General features: G+C 44.2%; 2 protein-coding genes across 4 annotated transcripts in view; both read right to left on the reverse strand.

Moving 5' to 3' along the window:
- Window positions 1-641, reverse strand: part of cntrob (centrobin, centrosomal BRCA2 interacting protein) — a 21364-nt gene extending 20723 nt beyond the window's left edge. For all 3 annotated transcript variants that reach the window (XM_084098891.1, XM_084098892.1, XM_084098890.1), the window contains exon 1: window positions 545-641. The gene's annotated coding sequence lies outside the window, so the exon portion shown is untranslated. The remainder of the gene's footprint in view (window positions 1-544) is intronic.
- Window positions 642-924: 283 nt separating this feature from the next.
- On the reverse strand, window positions 925-13440 carry eif4e2rs1 (eukaryotic translation initiation factor 4E family member 2 related sequence 1). Its single transcript, XM_084099090.1, has 7 exons — window positions 13230-13440; window positions 12661-12760; window positions 8718-8852; window positions 8464-8568; window positions 2018-2170; window positions 1719-1855; window positions 925-1591 (listed from the first exon to the last, which is right to left on the reverse strand). The coding sequence occupies exons 1-7, from the start codon at window positions 13244-13246 to the stop codon at window positions 1552-1554; spliced, it is 687 nt and encodes a 228-aa protein (XP_083955216.1). The 5' UTR covers window positions 13247-13440; the 3' UTR covers window positions 925-1551.
- Window positions 13441-15758: the final 2318 nt, after the last annotated feature.

Here is a 15758-nt window from a genome sequence, read left to right on the forward strand (position 1 = left end):
ACAAACACAAACATACATAGACACAATCACACACACATATACACACACAAAAATCACTCATAATCACATTCACGCGAGTTCATACTCTGAGATCATGATTATGTAACATCTAAATCATACATTTATTAAACTTAAAAATAAACTCACACATGAACAAGATTATCATTACTTCATATGATTCGTTTATTTTGAAATGGCAATAAAATCCTCCGTTTCCATGGCAACAGCAGCAGACGCTCTTCAATCACGTTTCTATGGTGAAATATGACGGACGCCGCGAGAACGGCAGGGATGAAGTGTTGAGTTATGAGGCTCGTGTTGAATTATTATATCGCGTGATGTTTAATATGATCCGACATCAATAATACAATAAAACACGGCATCTGACGCGCACATCAGCCCGAACACACGCTCTGAGCTCGCGAACAACACACACTCTCACTCTCTGCGACACACTGAGGATCTGCACAGCCTCTGAGCTGCACAACTCCACAGTTTCTAGAGTTTAAATAGAGTTTGAGTAGAGTTTGAGTAGTTTGTTTACCGTTCGTGCGTCTCGCGCTGCTTCCCCGCTTCAAATCGCGCCGTGACGGAAGCGGAAACACGTCATCAATCAGCCGCATTCTCCTCCTCGCCACATCAAAATACAAGGAGAATGCACATAAAAATTACAATTACATAATAATAATAAATAAATATTAAAGTAGGTAAATACAGATTTCCATTTTACTAAAGTAGTTCGTCAACGAGCAACAATATTCAACGCAGGTTTAATTAGTCAATTCGTCGAGTTGATTAATGTTATTTACCCATCATACAAATAAATTGTAATTCTGATATCTAATTGTTTCAGTAATTATGGAAAGGAGTAATAATGACATAAATATTAACAAGGATATAAAAAGAAAAAACAAGAAGCTGAAATATGTGAGCAAACCTTTTTATTAAAGGAAAACATGAGGAATAGTTTCCTCTTCCTGAGGGGAAACATGTTTTAATTATTGTTATTTGGATTCGATTTTAAAAAAAAAATGTTTAAAACATCAAAACATTGGATAAATAATAAAAGAAGACAGAATGAGTGGGTGATTCTGCTTCTCCAGTAAATGTATCTTGATTTAAGGATGAGGAAGAACATCATGTTTGCATCAGATCACACACTAATGTCTTTATTTAAAACTGTATTTCAATTCAACTAGAGTGTTCATCGGGTTTAAATGACATCGCATCATTGAAATGTGTGTTTACAGTAAAGCTGTTTGAAACATGAGCTGAACTTTAATCATGTTCATATTTCAAAAACACTGAATCTGATGAAACGTGTGACTGAGGAATAAAACAGACTCTATGAAACTGATGGAATAATTCAAGACAATATTATCATCACACACACACACTCACTCACTCGCTCACTCAAACAGACACACACACTCACTCACTCACTCACTCAAACAGACACACACACACACAGCGTTTCCTCAGGGTTCATTCTGTGCCGCTGGCTCGTGGTGTAAAAAGGAATGTGTCCATATGAAAATTATTTCCAGGTTTTCACAAAGTGATCTTCGTATTCCGGAAGCTGGAATTATCCCTGAGAAAACAAGAAGAACACGAGGATCAGAGACAATTCAGTGTGTGTGTATGTGTGTGTGTGTGTGTGAGATCGAGGTTGTGAGTGAGTGTGAGATCGAGAATGTGTGTGTGTGTGTGTGACGTACTTGAGACTGTCGTTGTGTGTCTTGTACTCCATGATGGTGTTGGGCGGGAGGTTCAGCACGCGTCGCAGTGTGTCTCGTATCCGTGACGTGGTCACCTGATCATGGGCCGTTTTATTCCAGATGGACAGAATGTCCTCCTGCACACACACACACACATCAGAACAGAACTAACCACATTCACAACAGTGTTTTACTGAAGGAAGTCATGCAGGTTTGGAGGAAATGTTGTCAGAACGATCATGTCTGGTTAGCGACTGCCACCGAGAGCCTGGTTTCCCAGAATGCATCAGGATGCATACCTGGAAGCGTATGGACACGACGACGCCGCAGATCTCCTCTCCCACCATGAACTGCTCTCCCAGCATCGCCAGGATGATGTTCTCCCAGAACCGGGACGCCAGACCCTTCCTGAGCCGGATGATCCACTTCCCCCCGTTCTTATTGGCCTCGTCCTGATGCACACGCACACACACACACACACACACACACACACACACATACATGTCAGAGACGGAGTCAGCACTGCACTGATGTGAAGCTCACTCTCACACACACACTCACACTTTCGACTCACACACACACACACAAACATTCATACAGTCACACACACACAGTCATAGTCACACACACACAGTTACACACACAGTTACACACACAGTCATAGTCACACACACAGTCATAGTCACACACACACACACACACACACACAGTCATAGTCACACACACAGGCATACAGTCCCACACACAGGCATACAGTCCCACACACAGGCATACAGTCCCACACAGGCATACAGTCACACACACACACACACACACACACAGTCATAGTCACACACACAGGCATACAGTCGCGCATACAGTCACACACACAAGCATAGTCACACACAGGCATACAGTCACACACAGCATACAGTCACACACACAAGCATAGTCACACACAGGCATACAGTCGCACACACAGGCAAACAGTCACACACACAAGCATAGTCACACACACACAGTCACACACAGGCATACAGTCACACACACACAGTCATAGTCACACACACAGGCATACAGTCACACACACAGGCATACAGTCACACACACAAGCATAGTCACATACACACAGTCACACACAGGCATACAGTCACACACACACAGTCATAGTCACACACACAGGCATACAGTCACACACACACACACACACAGGCATACAGTCACACACAGGCATACAGTCACACACACAGTCATAGTCACACACACAGGCATACAGTCACACACACACAGTCATAGTCACACACACAGGCATACAGTCACACACACAGGCATACAGTCTCACACACACACACAGGCATACAGTCACACACAGGCATACAGTCACACACACAGTCATAGTCACACACACAGGCATACAGTCCCACACACAAGCATAGTCACACACAGGCATACAGTCACACACACAGGCATACAGTCACACACAGTCATACAGTCACACACAGTCATACAGTCATACAGTCACACACACAAGCATAGTCACACACAGGCATACAGTCGCACACACAGGCAAACAGTCACACACACAAGCATAGTCACACACACACAGTCACACACAGGCATACAGTCACACACACAGTCATAGTCACACACACAGGCATACAGTCACACACACAGGCATACAGTCACACACACACAGTCACACACAGGCATACAGTCACACACACACACAGTCATAGTCACACACACAGGCATACAGTCACACACACAGGCATACAGTCACACACAGGCATACAGTCACACACACAGGCATACAGTCTCTCACACACACACACAGGCATACAGTCACACACAGGCATACAGTCACACACACAGTCATAGTCACACACACAGGCATACAGTCCCACACACAAGCATAGTCACACACAGGCATACAGTCACACACACAGGCATACAGTCACACACAGTCATACAGTCACACACAGTCATGCAGTCACACAGTCATACAGTCACACACACAGGCATACAGTCACACACACACACAGGCATACAGTCACACACAGGCATACAGTCACACACAGTCATACAGTCACACACACAGGCATACAGTCACACACAGGCATACAGTCACACACACAGGCATACAGTCACACAGTCATGCAGTCACACACAGTCATAGTCACACACACAGGCATACAGTCACACACAGTCATACAGTCACACACACAGGCATACAGTCACACACACAGGCATACAGTCACACAGTCATGCAGTCACACACAGTCATAGTCACACACAGGCATACAGTCACACACACAGTCATAGTCACACACAGGCATACAGTCACACACACAGTCATAGTCACACACAGGCATACAGTCACACACACAAGCATAGTCACACACACAGGCATACAGTCCCACACAGGCATACAGTCACACACACAGTCATATAGTCGCACACACAGTCATATAGTCGCACACACAGTCATACAGTCACACACAGTCATACAGTCACACAACACAGTCATACAGTCACACACACAGTCACACACAGTCATACAGGCACACACACAGTCATACAGGCACACACACAGTCATACAGTCACACACAGTCTCACACACACAGGCATACAGTCACACACACAGGCATACAGTGTCACACACACACACACACACAGTCATACAGTCACACACACAGTCCCACACAGGCATACAGTCACACACACAGGCATACAGTCACACACACACACACAGGCATACAGTCACACACACAGGCATAGTCACACACAGGCATACAGTCACACACAGGCATACAGTCAGTCACACACACACACAGTCATAGTCACACACACACACAGTCATAGTCACACACACAGGCATACAGTCACACACACAAGCATAGTCACACACAGGCATACAGTCACACACAGGCATACAGTCAGTCACACACACACACACACACAGTCATAGTCACACACACAGGCATACAGTCACACACAGGCATACAGTCACACACAGGCATACAGTCACACACACACAGTCACACACACACAGTCATAGTCTCACACACACACACACAGTCATAGTCACACACACAGTCATACAGTCACACACACAGTCATACAGTCCCACACAGGCATACAGTCACACACACAGGCATACAGTCACACACACAGGCATACAGTCACACACACAGGCATACAGTCCCACACAGGCATACAGTCACACACATTCACACACACACACACACACACACACACACACACAAGCATAGTCCCACACAGGCATACAGTCACACACACAGTCATACAGTCCCACACAGGCATACAGTCACACACAGTCATACACACACACAGGCATACAGTCACACACACAGGCATACAGTCACACACACAGGCATACAGTCACACACACAGGCATACAGTCACACACAATCTCACACACACAGGCATACAGTCACACACACAGGCATACAGTCTCACACACACACACACACAGTCCCACACAGGCATACAGTCACATACAGGCATAGTCACACACAGTCATACAGTCACACACAGGCATACAGTCACACACACAGGCATACAGTCACACACACAGGCATACAGTCACACACAGTCATACACACACAGTCACACACAGTCACACAGTCATAGACAGTCACACACAGTCATACAGTCATAGTCACACACAGAGGCATACAGTCACACACAATCTCACACACACAGGCATAGTCACACACAGGCATACAGTCACACACACAGGCATACAGTCTCACACACACACACACACACACACACACAGTCCCACACAGGCATACAGTCACATACAGGCATAGTCACACACAGTCATACAGTCACACACAGTCATACAGTCACACACACAGGCATACAGTCACACACACAGGCATACAGTCACACACACAGGCATACAGTCACACACACAGGCATACAGTCACACACAGTCATACACACACAGTCACACACAGTCACACAGTCATAGACAGTCACACACAGTCATAGTCACACACACAGTCATACAGTCATACACAGTCATAGTCACACACACAGTCATAGTCACACACAGGCATACAGTCACACACACAGGCATACAGTCACACACAGTCATAAAGTCACACACACAGTCACACACAGTCATACACAGTCACACACACAGTCATACAGTCATAGTCACACACACAGTCATACAGTCATACACAGTCATAAAGTCACACACACAGGCATACAGTCACACACAGTCATTAAGTCACACACACAGTCATAGTCACACACACACACACAGTCATAGTCATACACAGGCATAGAGTCACACACACAGGCATACAGTCACACAAAGTCATAAAGTCACACACACAGTCACACACACACACACACAGTCACACACAGTCATACACAGACACACACACAGTCATACAGTCACACACAGTCACACACACAGTCATAGTCACACAGTCATAGTCACACATAGTGTTGTCAAAAGACCCGGTACTTCGGTACCAAGTCGGTACTAAAAAAATTTAAACGTCACGGTACCAAGTTTTCTTAAGTACCGGTGGTACCGAGGACCCGTTCAAACCCGGTTCCTTGATGCACATGCATGCACTGAGCGCGTGCAGTTGCGCGTCCTCTTTATTAAAGCGCTGAGACATGGCGACCGGCGGTATTGCTGATGTGGTGGCTGTAAATCCACTTGTTGATAAGAAAGGAGGAAAGAGACCATTATGGAAATATTTTGGATTAGGCTAATGTCACGTTGCCATAAGTGGCCGTTCACATAGCGCGTTTTTTGCAGATTCGTTATTCCAAATCTCTCATATTAGGAGCGACGCGGCGCGCTCGTTTTTCCCGTTTATATACTGTCTATGTTTTTTCCAGGAGCGCCTATGTTCATGTTTGCATAGCAACGACAGACGCCACGGGAGAGAAAGCGCTTGTGGAAAGGAGAAACTTGTCGATCTCCGAATGCAACGTTACGTTACTGTACATGAGGAGAGTAAGATGGAAAGCTTGTAAAGATTAGTTCCATATAAATTCACGGATAATTTGTTGTTTTGTCGTTAGTGAAAATCAATATTGACCTTGTATTTGAAAAAGGATCCTCATATAAAAACAATAGGCCTACTAAAATTCAGAGTAAGTTCGTTCGCATTCGGAGATCGACTATTTTTGAAACGGTGCGAACTGCGCTCTCCATGATGACGAGGAAGTATCAGCAAAGAATTTATCGATTTCTAGCACTTTGGTACCGAAATTGGTACCAAGAACCGTGGATTTTCACTGGTATCGGTACCGAATACTGAAATTTTGGTACCGTGACAACACTAGTCACACACACAGGCATACAGTCACACACAGTCATAAAGTCACACACAGTCATAAAGTCACACACAGTCATAGTCACACACACAGGCATACAGTCACACACAGTCATAAAGTCACACACACAAACAGTCATAGTCACACACACAGGCATACAGTCACACACACAGGCATACAGTCGCACACACAGGCATACAGTCACACACACAGGCATACAGTCACACACACACAGTCACACACAGTCATACAGTCACACACAGTCATACAGTCACACACACACACACACACACACACACACACAGTCACACACAGTCATACAGTCACACACAGTCACACACAGGCATACAGTCACACACACACAGTCACACACAGTCATACAGTCACACACAGTCATACAGTCACACACAGTCATACAGTCACACACAGTCATACAGTCACACAGTCATAGTCACACACACAGGCATACAGTCACACACAGTCATAAAGTCACACACACAGTCATAGTCACACACACAGTCATAGTCACACACACAGTCATAGTCACACACACTCACACACAGTCATACAGTCACACACAGTCATAGTCACACACACACACACACACACAGTCACACACAGTCATACAGTCACACACAGTCACACACAGGCATACAGTCACACAGTCATAGTCACACACACAGGCATACATTCACACACAGTCATAAAGTCACACACACAGTCATAGTCACACACACAGTCATAGTCACACACACAGTCATACAGTCACACACAGTCATAAAGTCACACACACAGTCATAGTCACACACACAGTCATAGTCACACACACAGTCATAGTCACACACACTCACACACAGTCATACAGTCACACACAGTCATAGTCACACACACACACACACACACACAGTCACACACAGTCATACAGTCACACACAGTCACACACAGGCATACAGTCACACAGTCATAGTCACACACACAGGCATACATTCACACACAGTCATAAAGTCACACACACAGTCATAGTCACACACACAGTCATAGTCACACACACAGGCATACAGTCACACACAGTCATAAAGTCACACACACAGTCATAGTCACACACACAGTCATAGTCACACACACTCACACACAGTCATACAGTCACACACAGTCATAGTCACACACACACACACACACACACAGTCACACACAGTCATACAGTCACACACAGTCACACACAGGCATACAGTCACACAGTCATAGTCACACACACAGGCATACATTCACACACAGTCATAAAGTCACACACACAGTCATAGTCACACACACAGTCACACACAGTCACACACAGTCATACAGTCACACACAGTCATAGTCACACACAGGCATACAGTCACACAGTCACACACTCACTCACTCACACACACACACACACACACACACACACACCTCCCACATGGGCTTGATTCCCTCCTTGAACAGGTGGAAGTCGCTGTGTCCCGTCAGGTCTCCGGGTCGCACCAGATGACTGTAGAACTTCCAGAACTGCTCCACCTGACGAGAGAGTGAACATGAAACACACACAGCAGTGATGAAGCTGAGGTTGAGTGTGTGTGTGTGTGTGTGTGTGTGTGTGTGTGTGTGTGTGTGTGTGTGTGCGTGCGTGCGTGCGTGCGTGCGTGCGTGCGTGCGTGCGTGCGTACCGACGCCACGGTGCCCATCTGCCGGATGTTCTGCTCGTAGCTCTGAGTGTTGGCGGGTCTGCTGGGCGTGCGGCGCGAGTACCAGAAGGTGTAGTTATACTGCAGCGGGTGTTCACCTGGAGCCGGAGTCACCGTCTGAACACACACACACACACTGCATTAACATCACAAGAGAGAGAGTGTGTGTGTGTAAGAGAGAGATAGAGTGTGTGTGTGTGAGAGAGAGAGAGTGTGTGTGTGTGTGAGAGAAAGAGAAAGTGAGTGTGTATGAGAGAGAGAAAGTGACTGTGTGTGAGAGAGAGGGAGAGAGAGAGAGAGGGGGAGAGAGTGTGTGGGAGTGTGAGAGAGAGAGAATGTACATTTCTTGAAGAAAATATGAGTGGTGCTTGCAGTGGCAAAACTCGCCAATGCTAACTCAATTAACATGTTGCTAACATGATGCTTATAAAGGTTATTGTTTAGCTACATAAGGCAAACAGATATTTTTAAAGTATATTTGATACCCAAATCTATTTTATTTGTGTTCCATGCAGATATTTTATATTGACATATTTTAACTAAGTTCCATTTTTATATATTTATTATAAAGTCATAAGATTTCTATCATTGTTTGTGACATTTGGCAAAGCAAATTATTTGAAAGAAACAACGTGTCTGTCACTTTAAGAGTTGCACAGATCCAAAATAGTTGCACACGCCTAAAACACTGAAACCAGCGCGCGAGTCGTCGCAGAGCCACACTTACCACCTAATTTCATTTTTATACATTTGTTTATTTAAATATCAGAATGTTGTTCTATTGTTAATAGTGTTTATTTCTCTGAGTGTGCGCCCTCTATAGGTGAGAGGGGGGAGATGTATGAAGGATAGGCCACCCCTGACAGGAGGGGGCGCTAAACATAAAAGCTGTTTGTTTTGTTTTAAGTTACAATGCATCTTTATTTTTTATTTAATAAACTTCAGATATTTGTGTGGAACATCAACACGCCTCTCTGGATCTATTTATGGTACTAATCATAGCATCACACACATCTCCCACAGCGGACAAGAAACAAGGATTAAAATGTTTGTTTTCACCACTACAGTCATAATGCTCACAAAGCAATCGAGATTTAAAGTTTAAATCAAGTATCCGATTCCTGACCTCAAGTAATGTGAAGAACAAAGAATTTCACACACTTGTAAAAATGCTCTTTATTTGAACGAGTGGGTGGCTCTTAAAAGAGCCGTTGTTGCTGCCCTCAACAGGACATCGATGGCTTCATCATCTTCGGAGCTCCTCCTGCAGGGCTTCCCGGAGGTTGCTCAGCAAGCGCTGGTTCCCCTCGGGGCTCAGGTGGACCCCGTCTCTGCACAGATGGAGCAAGCCGATGTTTCTGTGGCGAACGCGTCGCATCTGTCTCTCAGCCAGGAAGCCGGAAACCCTCCCGTTGATCCAGCGCCGGCTGCGCTCCACGCCGTAGCCCGTCCTGGCCCTCTGACCTCGCCAGTGCAGCCGCGGCAGGATATCGGAGAACATCACCCTGGCTCCGGGAAACAGCCGGAAGCACTCGGACAGGTCGCGCTTCATCTCCCGGAGGAACCCCAGGCGGTCGCGGCCCTCGCACAACAAGCTGTCCCCGCCGAGGTGGACGATGATGACGTCAGGCTCGGGAGCCGTGGTCCTGAGGAAGCGCAGCGCTGGGAGAAGATGCTCCCAGAGAGTGCTGTCGGAGGCCCAGCTGATCTCGCAGTGAAGGCCGAGGTCCGGGTCCAGGCGCTGGTCACAGATGTGTGTGTGCAGTCTGTGGATGACGGAGTCGCCCACGATCCAGACCCGCGGCTCCACCTCGAGGAAGAGTGAGGGTTTATGTTTCTGCGGCGGGTGCCCACTCTCAGAGCCCTTCACAGCTTATTTAAACGTAAGCTTTTAAACCATCGGTACCATCTGTGAATATATGCACACTAACACTGTCCGCAAAAAATAACGTTACGATGTCCAGAAATCAATTTCAATAGTGCATTGGGTTGAATTTGTCATTTAATGAGATCTACACGTCATCGGTCCAGAAGTTGGCCATGTTGGCCGCACTGAACGTCAACAACGCCACTGAACAAGCACGCGCACATCTGGCTGATTATTACTGCTTAAAATGGTCAATTATTGTTGTGTACTAATCGGTCGCACCGGGAAAAACATTAGGAGTTCTATAGACTGCCAAAAGTTATTACAAATTAAGGAGAAGAGCGCTAAACCTGAGGAACAAAGGCGTTTGAGGTCGAGAGAGGCACAGCATCAGCTCATGTGTGAGTGAAGGACTTCTGTACGCTCACACTGAAGGGTACCAGGAAATCTACAGTGGGGAGAACAAGTATTTGATACACTGCCGATTTTGCAGGTTTTCCCACTTACAAAGCATGTAGAGGTCTGTAATTGTTATCATAGGTACTCTTCAACTGTGAGAGACGGAATCTAAAACAAAAATCTAGAAAATCACATTGTATGATTTTTAAATAATTAATTTGCATTTTATTGCATGACATAAGTATTTGATCACCTACCAACCAGTAAGAATTCCGGCTCTCACAGACCTGTTAGTTTTTCTTTAAGAAGCCCTCCTGTTCTCCACTCATTACCTGTATTAACTGGTGCAGTGTTTGAACTCGTTACCTGTATAAAAGACACCTGTCCACACACTCAATCAAACAGACTCCAACCTCTCCACAATGGCCAAGACCAGAGAGCTGTGTAAGGACATCAGGGATAAAACTGTAGACCTGCACAAGGCTGGGATGGGCTACAGGACAATAGGCAAGCAGCTTGGTGAGAAGGCAACAACTGTTGGCGCAATTATTAGAAAATGGAAGAAGTTCAAGATGACGGTCAGTCTCCCTCAGTCTGGGGCACCATGCAAGATCTCACCTCGTGGGGCATCAATGATCATGAGGAAGGTGAGGGATCAGCCCAGAACTACACGGCAGGACCTGGTCAATGACCTGAAGAGAGCTGGGACCACAGTCTCAAAGAAAACCATTAGTAACACACTACGCCGTCATGGATTAAAATCCTGCAGCACACGCAAGGTCCCCCTGCTCAAGCCAGCGCATGTCCAGGCCCGTCTGAAGCTTGCCAGTGACCATCTGGATGATCCAGAGGAGGAATGGGAGAAGGTCATGTGGTCTGATGAGACAAAACTAGAGCTTTTTGGTCTAAACTCCACTCGTCGTGTTTGGAGGAAGAAGAAGGATGAGTACAACCCCAAGAACACCATCCCAACCGTGAAGCATGGAGGTGGAAACATCATTCTTTGGGGATGCTCTTCTGCAAAGGGGACAGGACGACTGCACCGTATTGAGGGGAGGATGGATGGGGCCATGTATCACGAGATCTTGGCCAACAACCTCCTTCCCTCAGTAAGAGCATTGAAGATGGGTCGTGGGGTCTTCCAGCATGACAACGACCCGAAACACACAGCCAGGGCAACTAAGGAGTGGCTCCGTAAGAAGCATCTCAAGGTCCTGGAGTGGCCTAGCCAGTCTCCAGACCTGAACCCAATAGAAGATCTTTGGAGGAGCTGAAAGTCCGTATTGCCCAGCGACAGCCCAGAGACAGCTCAGAAACCTGAAGGATCTGGAGAAGGTCTGTATGGAGGAGTGGGCCAGAAGCCCTGCAGTGTGTGCAAACCTGGTCAAGAACTACAGGAAACGTATGATCTCTGTAAATGCAAACAAAGGTTTCTGTACCACATATTAAGTTCTGCTTTTCTGATGTCATGCAATAAAATCCAAATTAATTACTTAAAAATCATACAATGTGATTTTCTGGATTTTCGTTTTAGATTCCGTCTCTCACAGTTGAAGAGTACCTATGATAAAAATTACAGACGTCTACATGCTTTGTAAGTGGGAAAACCTGCAAAATCGGCACTGTGTGTGTGTGTGTGTGTGTGTGTGTCAGTCTCACCTTGCGTTTGATGTTGTTGTTGTTGTTGTTTATTGATCCTCCATCGGTGTCGTTGATCTCCTTCATCTCCTCCTGCTCGCCACAGTCTTCCTCCTTCAGGCTACAAATAAAACATTCACTGTTAATTAATTCAATTAGAATTTTATTACAATCAGACTGAAATCATTACTGGACTATATTTAATAATGTTAATCAACTACAGCCTAATAGTTGTAACAATAATAGACAATAATAATAATTCATGTTTTAAAGGCTACTTGTAAGTTGATTTGGTGATGAGTTTTCATAACACATTGTTTATGTGTATAATATATACATATGAACATATCAATATACATTAACATTTAAATAAATATAAACAGATATATCTATAAATAAAAAACGCTCATCGTTAGTTTACTGTCAGTACTATAATTACTTTATAAACTAAAGCTATTTTACAGTATGAATTTATTTCATATTATGTGTTTAATGTCAATAAACTGGTGAATCTGTGTATGTAACGTTAGCTGTTATACGTTAATAAGTTAAAAGGTTAATAGTCAATTAGCCGTTAGCCGCTAACTTACTGTTCAAACTGATTCATTCCGCTTTGTCTTTCTTCCTTCTTCTTCCAATAAACGCGTATATAAATCTGCGTTATAATATTTATGATAACAATAATAATAATATAATACAATCACAAGCTAGTGTCTTTCATTCAAACAGCAGAGAAACTCAAAGCATGCTACACTGAAACAAACACTCTCACTGCACATGCGCGGGAGTCATACGGCATCCGAGAGACAACAAACACAACGGGACGAATCGCGTTTTACCGAAGCTACAAGAGAAACGTCCAGAACTTTAGCTAATCTTCTGGCAAGTTATGAACAAAAGTTCCTCCAGTAACGTTAGTACGAACGTATGTTCAAAGTTATCTGGTCTTTAATAATGCTCTCTAACTGTTAGCATATTTTTTTCTGAAATGTTTTGATTGGACGTTTTTTAAATGTTTCTACTTGTTTCAGAACATTCTAAAGTAACGTTCCCATAATGTTTGAAGAATGATCCCTTAACGTTCGCAAAACCAAGAAAAAGTTTTGGAAACATTTAAAAAACAACATTTTGAACTTTCTTTTTAATAGCTAAGAAGCGTCGAGAAGCCACGTGACCAGAACTCTTACACACCGACAATCAGTTTCATTGTTTTCACACAAAATGGATTCAATAAGCAAATTTCCCCAAACCCATGAACACTTTGCCATCTGCAAAACACTTTATATTTGCAGCACATTTTCCGAGTGCTGACACACACACACACACACACACATTCAAAACGGACAAAAGCTCATTCACTTCAGAATGATGATGGCGAACTCTACAGGGATTATAGTGAAATATAAAATACTATCAGAATATTTACAATAAAATTAAACAACAATTATTACAAACACAAGTAACTGCAATTTCAGCTAAAAGCCGACCCAGGTGTGTGTGGGTGTGGGTGTGTGTGTGTGAGATATATATATAGAGAGAGAGAGAGAGAGAGTGTGTGTGTGTGTGTGTGTGTGTGTGTGTGAGAGAGAGAGAGAGAGAGAGAGAGAGAGATATATAGAGAGAGAAAGAAAGAGAGAGAGAGTGTGTGTGTGTGTGTGTGTGTGTGAGAGAGAGATATATATATAGAGAGAGAGAGAGAGAGTGTGTGTGTGTGTGTGTGTGTGAGAGAGATATATATATAGAGAGAGAGAGAGAAAAAAAAAAAAAAACACTGACCTTATTCTGTGTTATTGATGTACATTTAATATGGAATTGTTGATGTTTTGAGTTCCTACCATAACTCTAATTCCATCATTCATTGTTCTAATTTTAATCTGTAGTAATTTTGCATCATTTCTCTTTTCTCAAAATAGCAAACAAACCATACACATTACTTTACATAAAGTTAATCATGAAATCACTTCTCCACGTGGAATATTCAAGGTCTAAACTCCTCAGTCTTTGGCCTAAAAAGTAGAAATTCTGATTTTATGAAAGAACTTCAAGACATGGATGTCATCGTCTTACAGGAAACCTGGTGTAGAGGAGATGCGTTCACTGGCTGTCCCTCAGGATACAGAGAGATTATATTACCATCAGTCAAACTCACATCAGTCACACAAGGGAGAGACTCGGGAGGGATGATAATATGGATTAAATCTGAATTGTCCATAGAATTAATTAAAAGAGAGCAATACCACTTGTGGCTAAAAATACAAAAAGGAATGATATCAGCATCTAAGCTTGTTTTCCTCTGTGCAGTTTACATTCCCCCCCTCGAATCTCCATATTTCCAAGAGGAAACTTTCCAAAATATAGAAAGAGAAATCAGCCATTTCCAGGCCCAGGGAAGTGTGCTGCTTATGGGCGACTTAAACGCCAGAACAGGAGCAGAACTAGATTACATAGAATCGCACGGTAGCAGATTCATCACAGGCAATAACGCCTTGTACCCTTCTCACCCCAGCAGACTAAACTGCGATGAAACCGTGAACGCTCACGGACGGCCGCTGCTGCAGCTCTGCCGAGGACTGGCTCTGTACATCGTCAACGGGAGACTGCGAGGAGACTCGCTCGGCCGATACACCTACAGCTCAGCTCTGGGGAACAGCACTGTAGACTATCACAGATCTCGACCTTTCCTCTCTGAGAGCATTCACAGTCAAACCCCTGAAACCTTTCTCAGACCACAGCCAAATCATCCTCTATATAAAGCAATCTGAAACATCACACAAACCAATTAGGACCCCATATCAAATGAGCAAAATAATGTCTTTCAAATGGACAGAAACCAGTGCCAGTAATTACAGCACTGCTGTCGAATCCTCAGAGATACAATCCCTCATACATTCATTCAAAATACAGGAATACCCTAAAAACCAATTCGGCATCAATCAGGAAGTACAAGACCTAAACAACATATTCTACAAAACAGCACAAAAAAGTAATTTGGCAATTGTTAAACCAAAGAAAAAATATTTAGAGACTGACAAATGGTTTGATTTGGACTGTAAGGCTCTGAGAAAAAACCTCAGAAATTTATCAAATCAAAAACACAGACAACCAGACAATCCGGACCT

The sequence above is a fragment of the Abramis brama genome (assembly GCF_963993115.1).
Source record: "Abramis brama genome assembly, chromosome: 22".
NCBI classification, from domain to species: domain Eukaryota; kingdom Metazoa; phylum Chordata; class Actinopteri; order Cypriniformes; family Leuciscidae; genus Abramis; species Abramis brama.

Excerpts from the sequence above, each read along its gene's own strand:
- eif4e2rs1 (XM_084099090.1), bottom strand. Across the intron at positions 8,853-12,660 it reads ACAACAACATCAAACGCAAG|ACGGTGACTCCGGCTCCAGG; the intron begins GTGAGACTGACA and ends GTGTGTGTTCAG. Across the intron at positions 1,592-1,718 it reads ACACACAACGACAGTCTCAA|GGATAATTCCAGCTTCCGGA; the intron begins GTACGTCACACA and ends TTGTTTTCTCAG.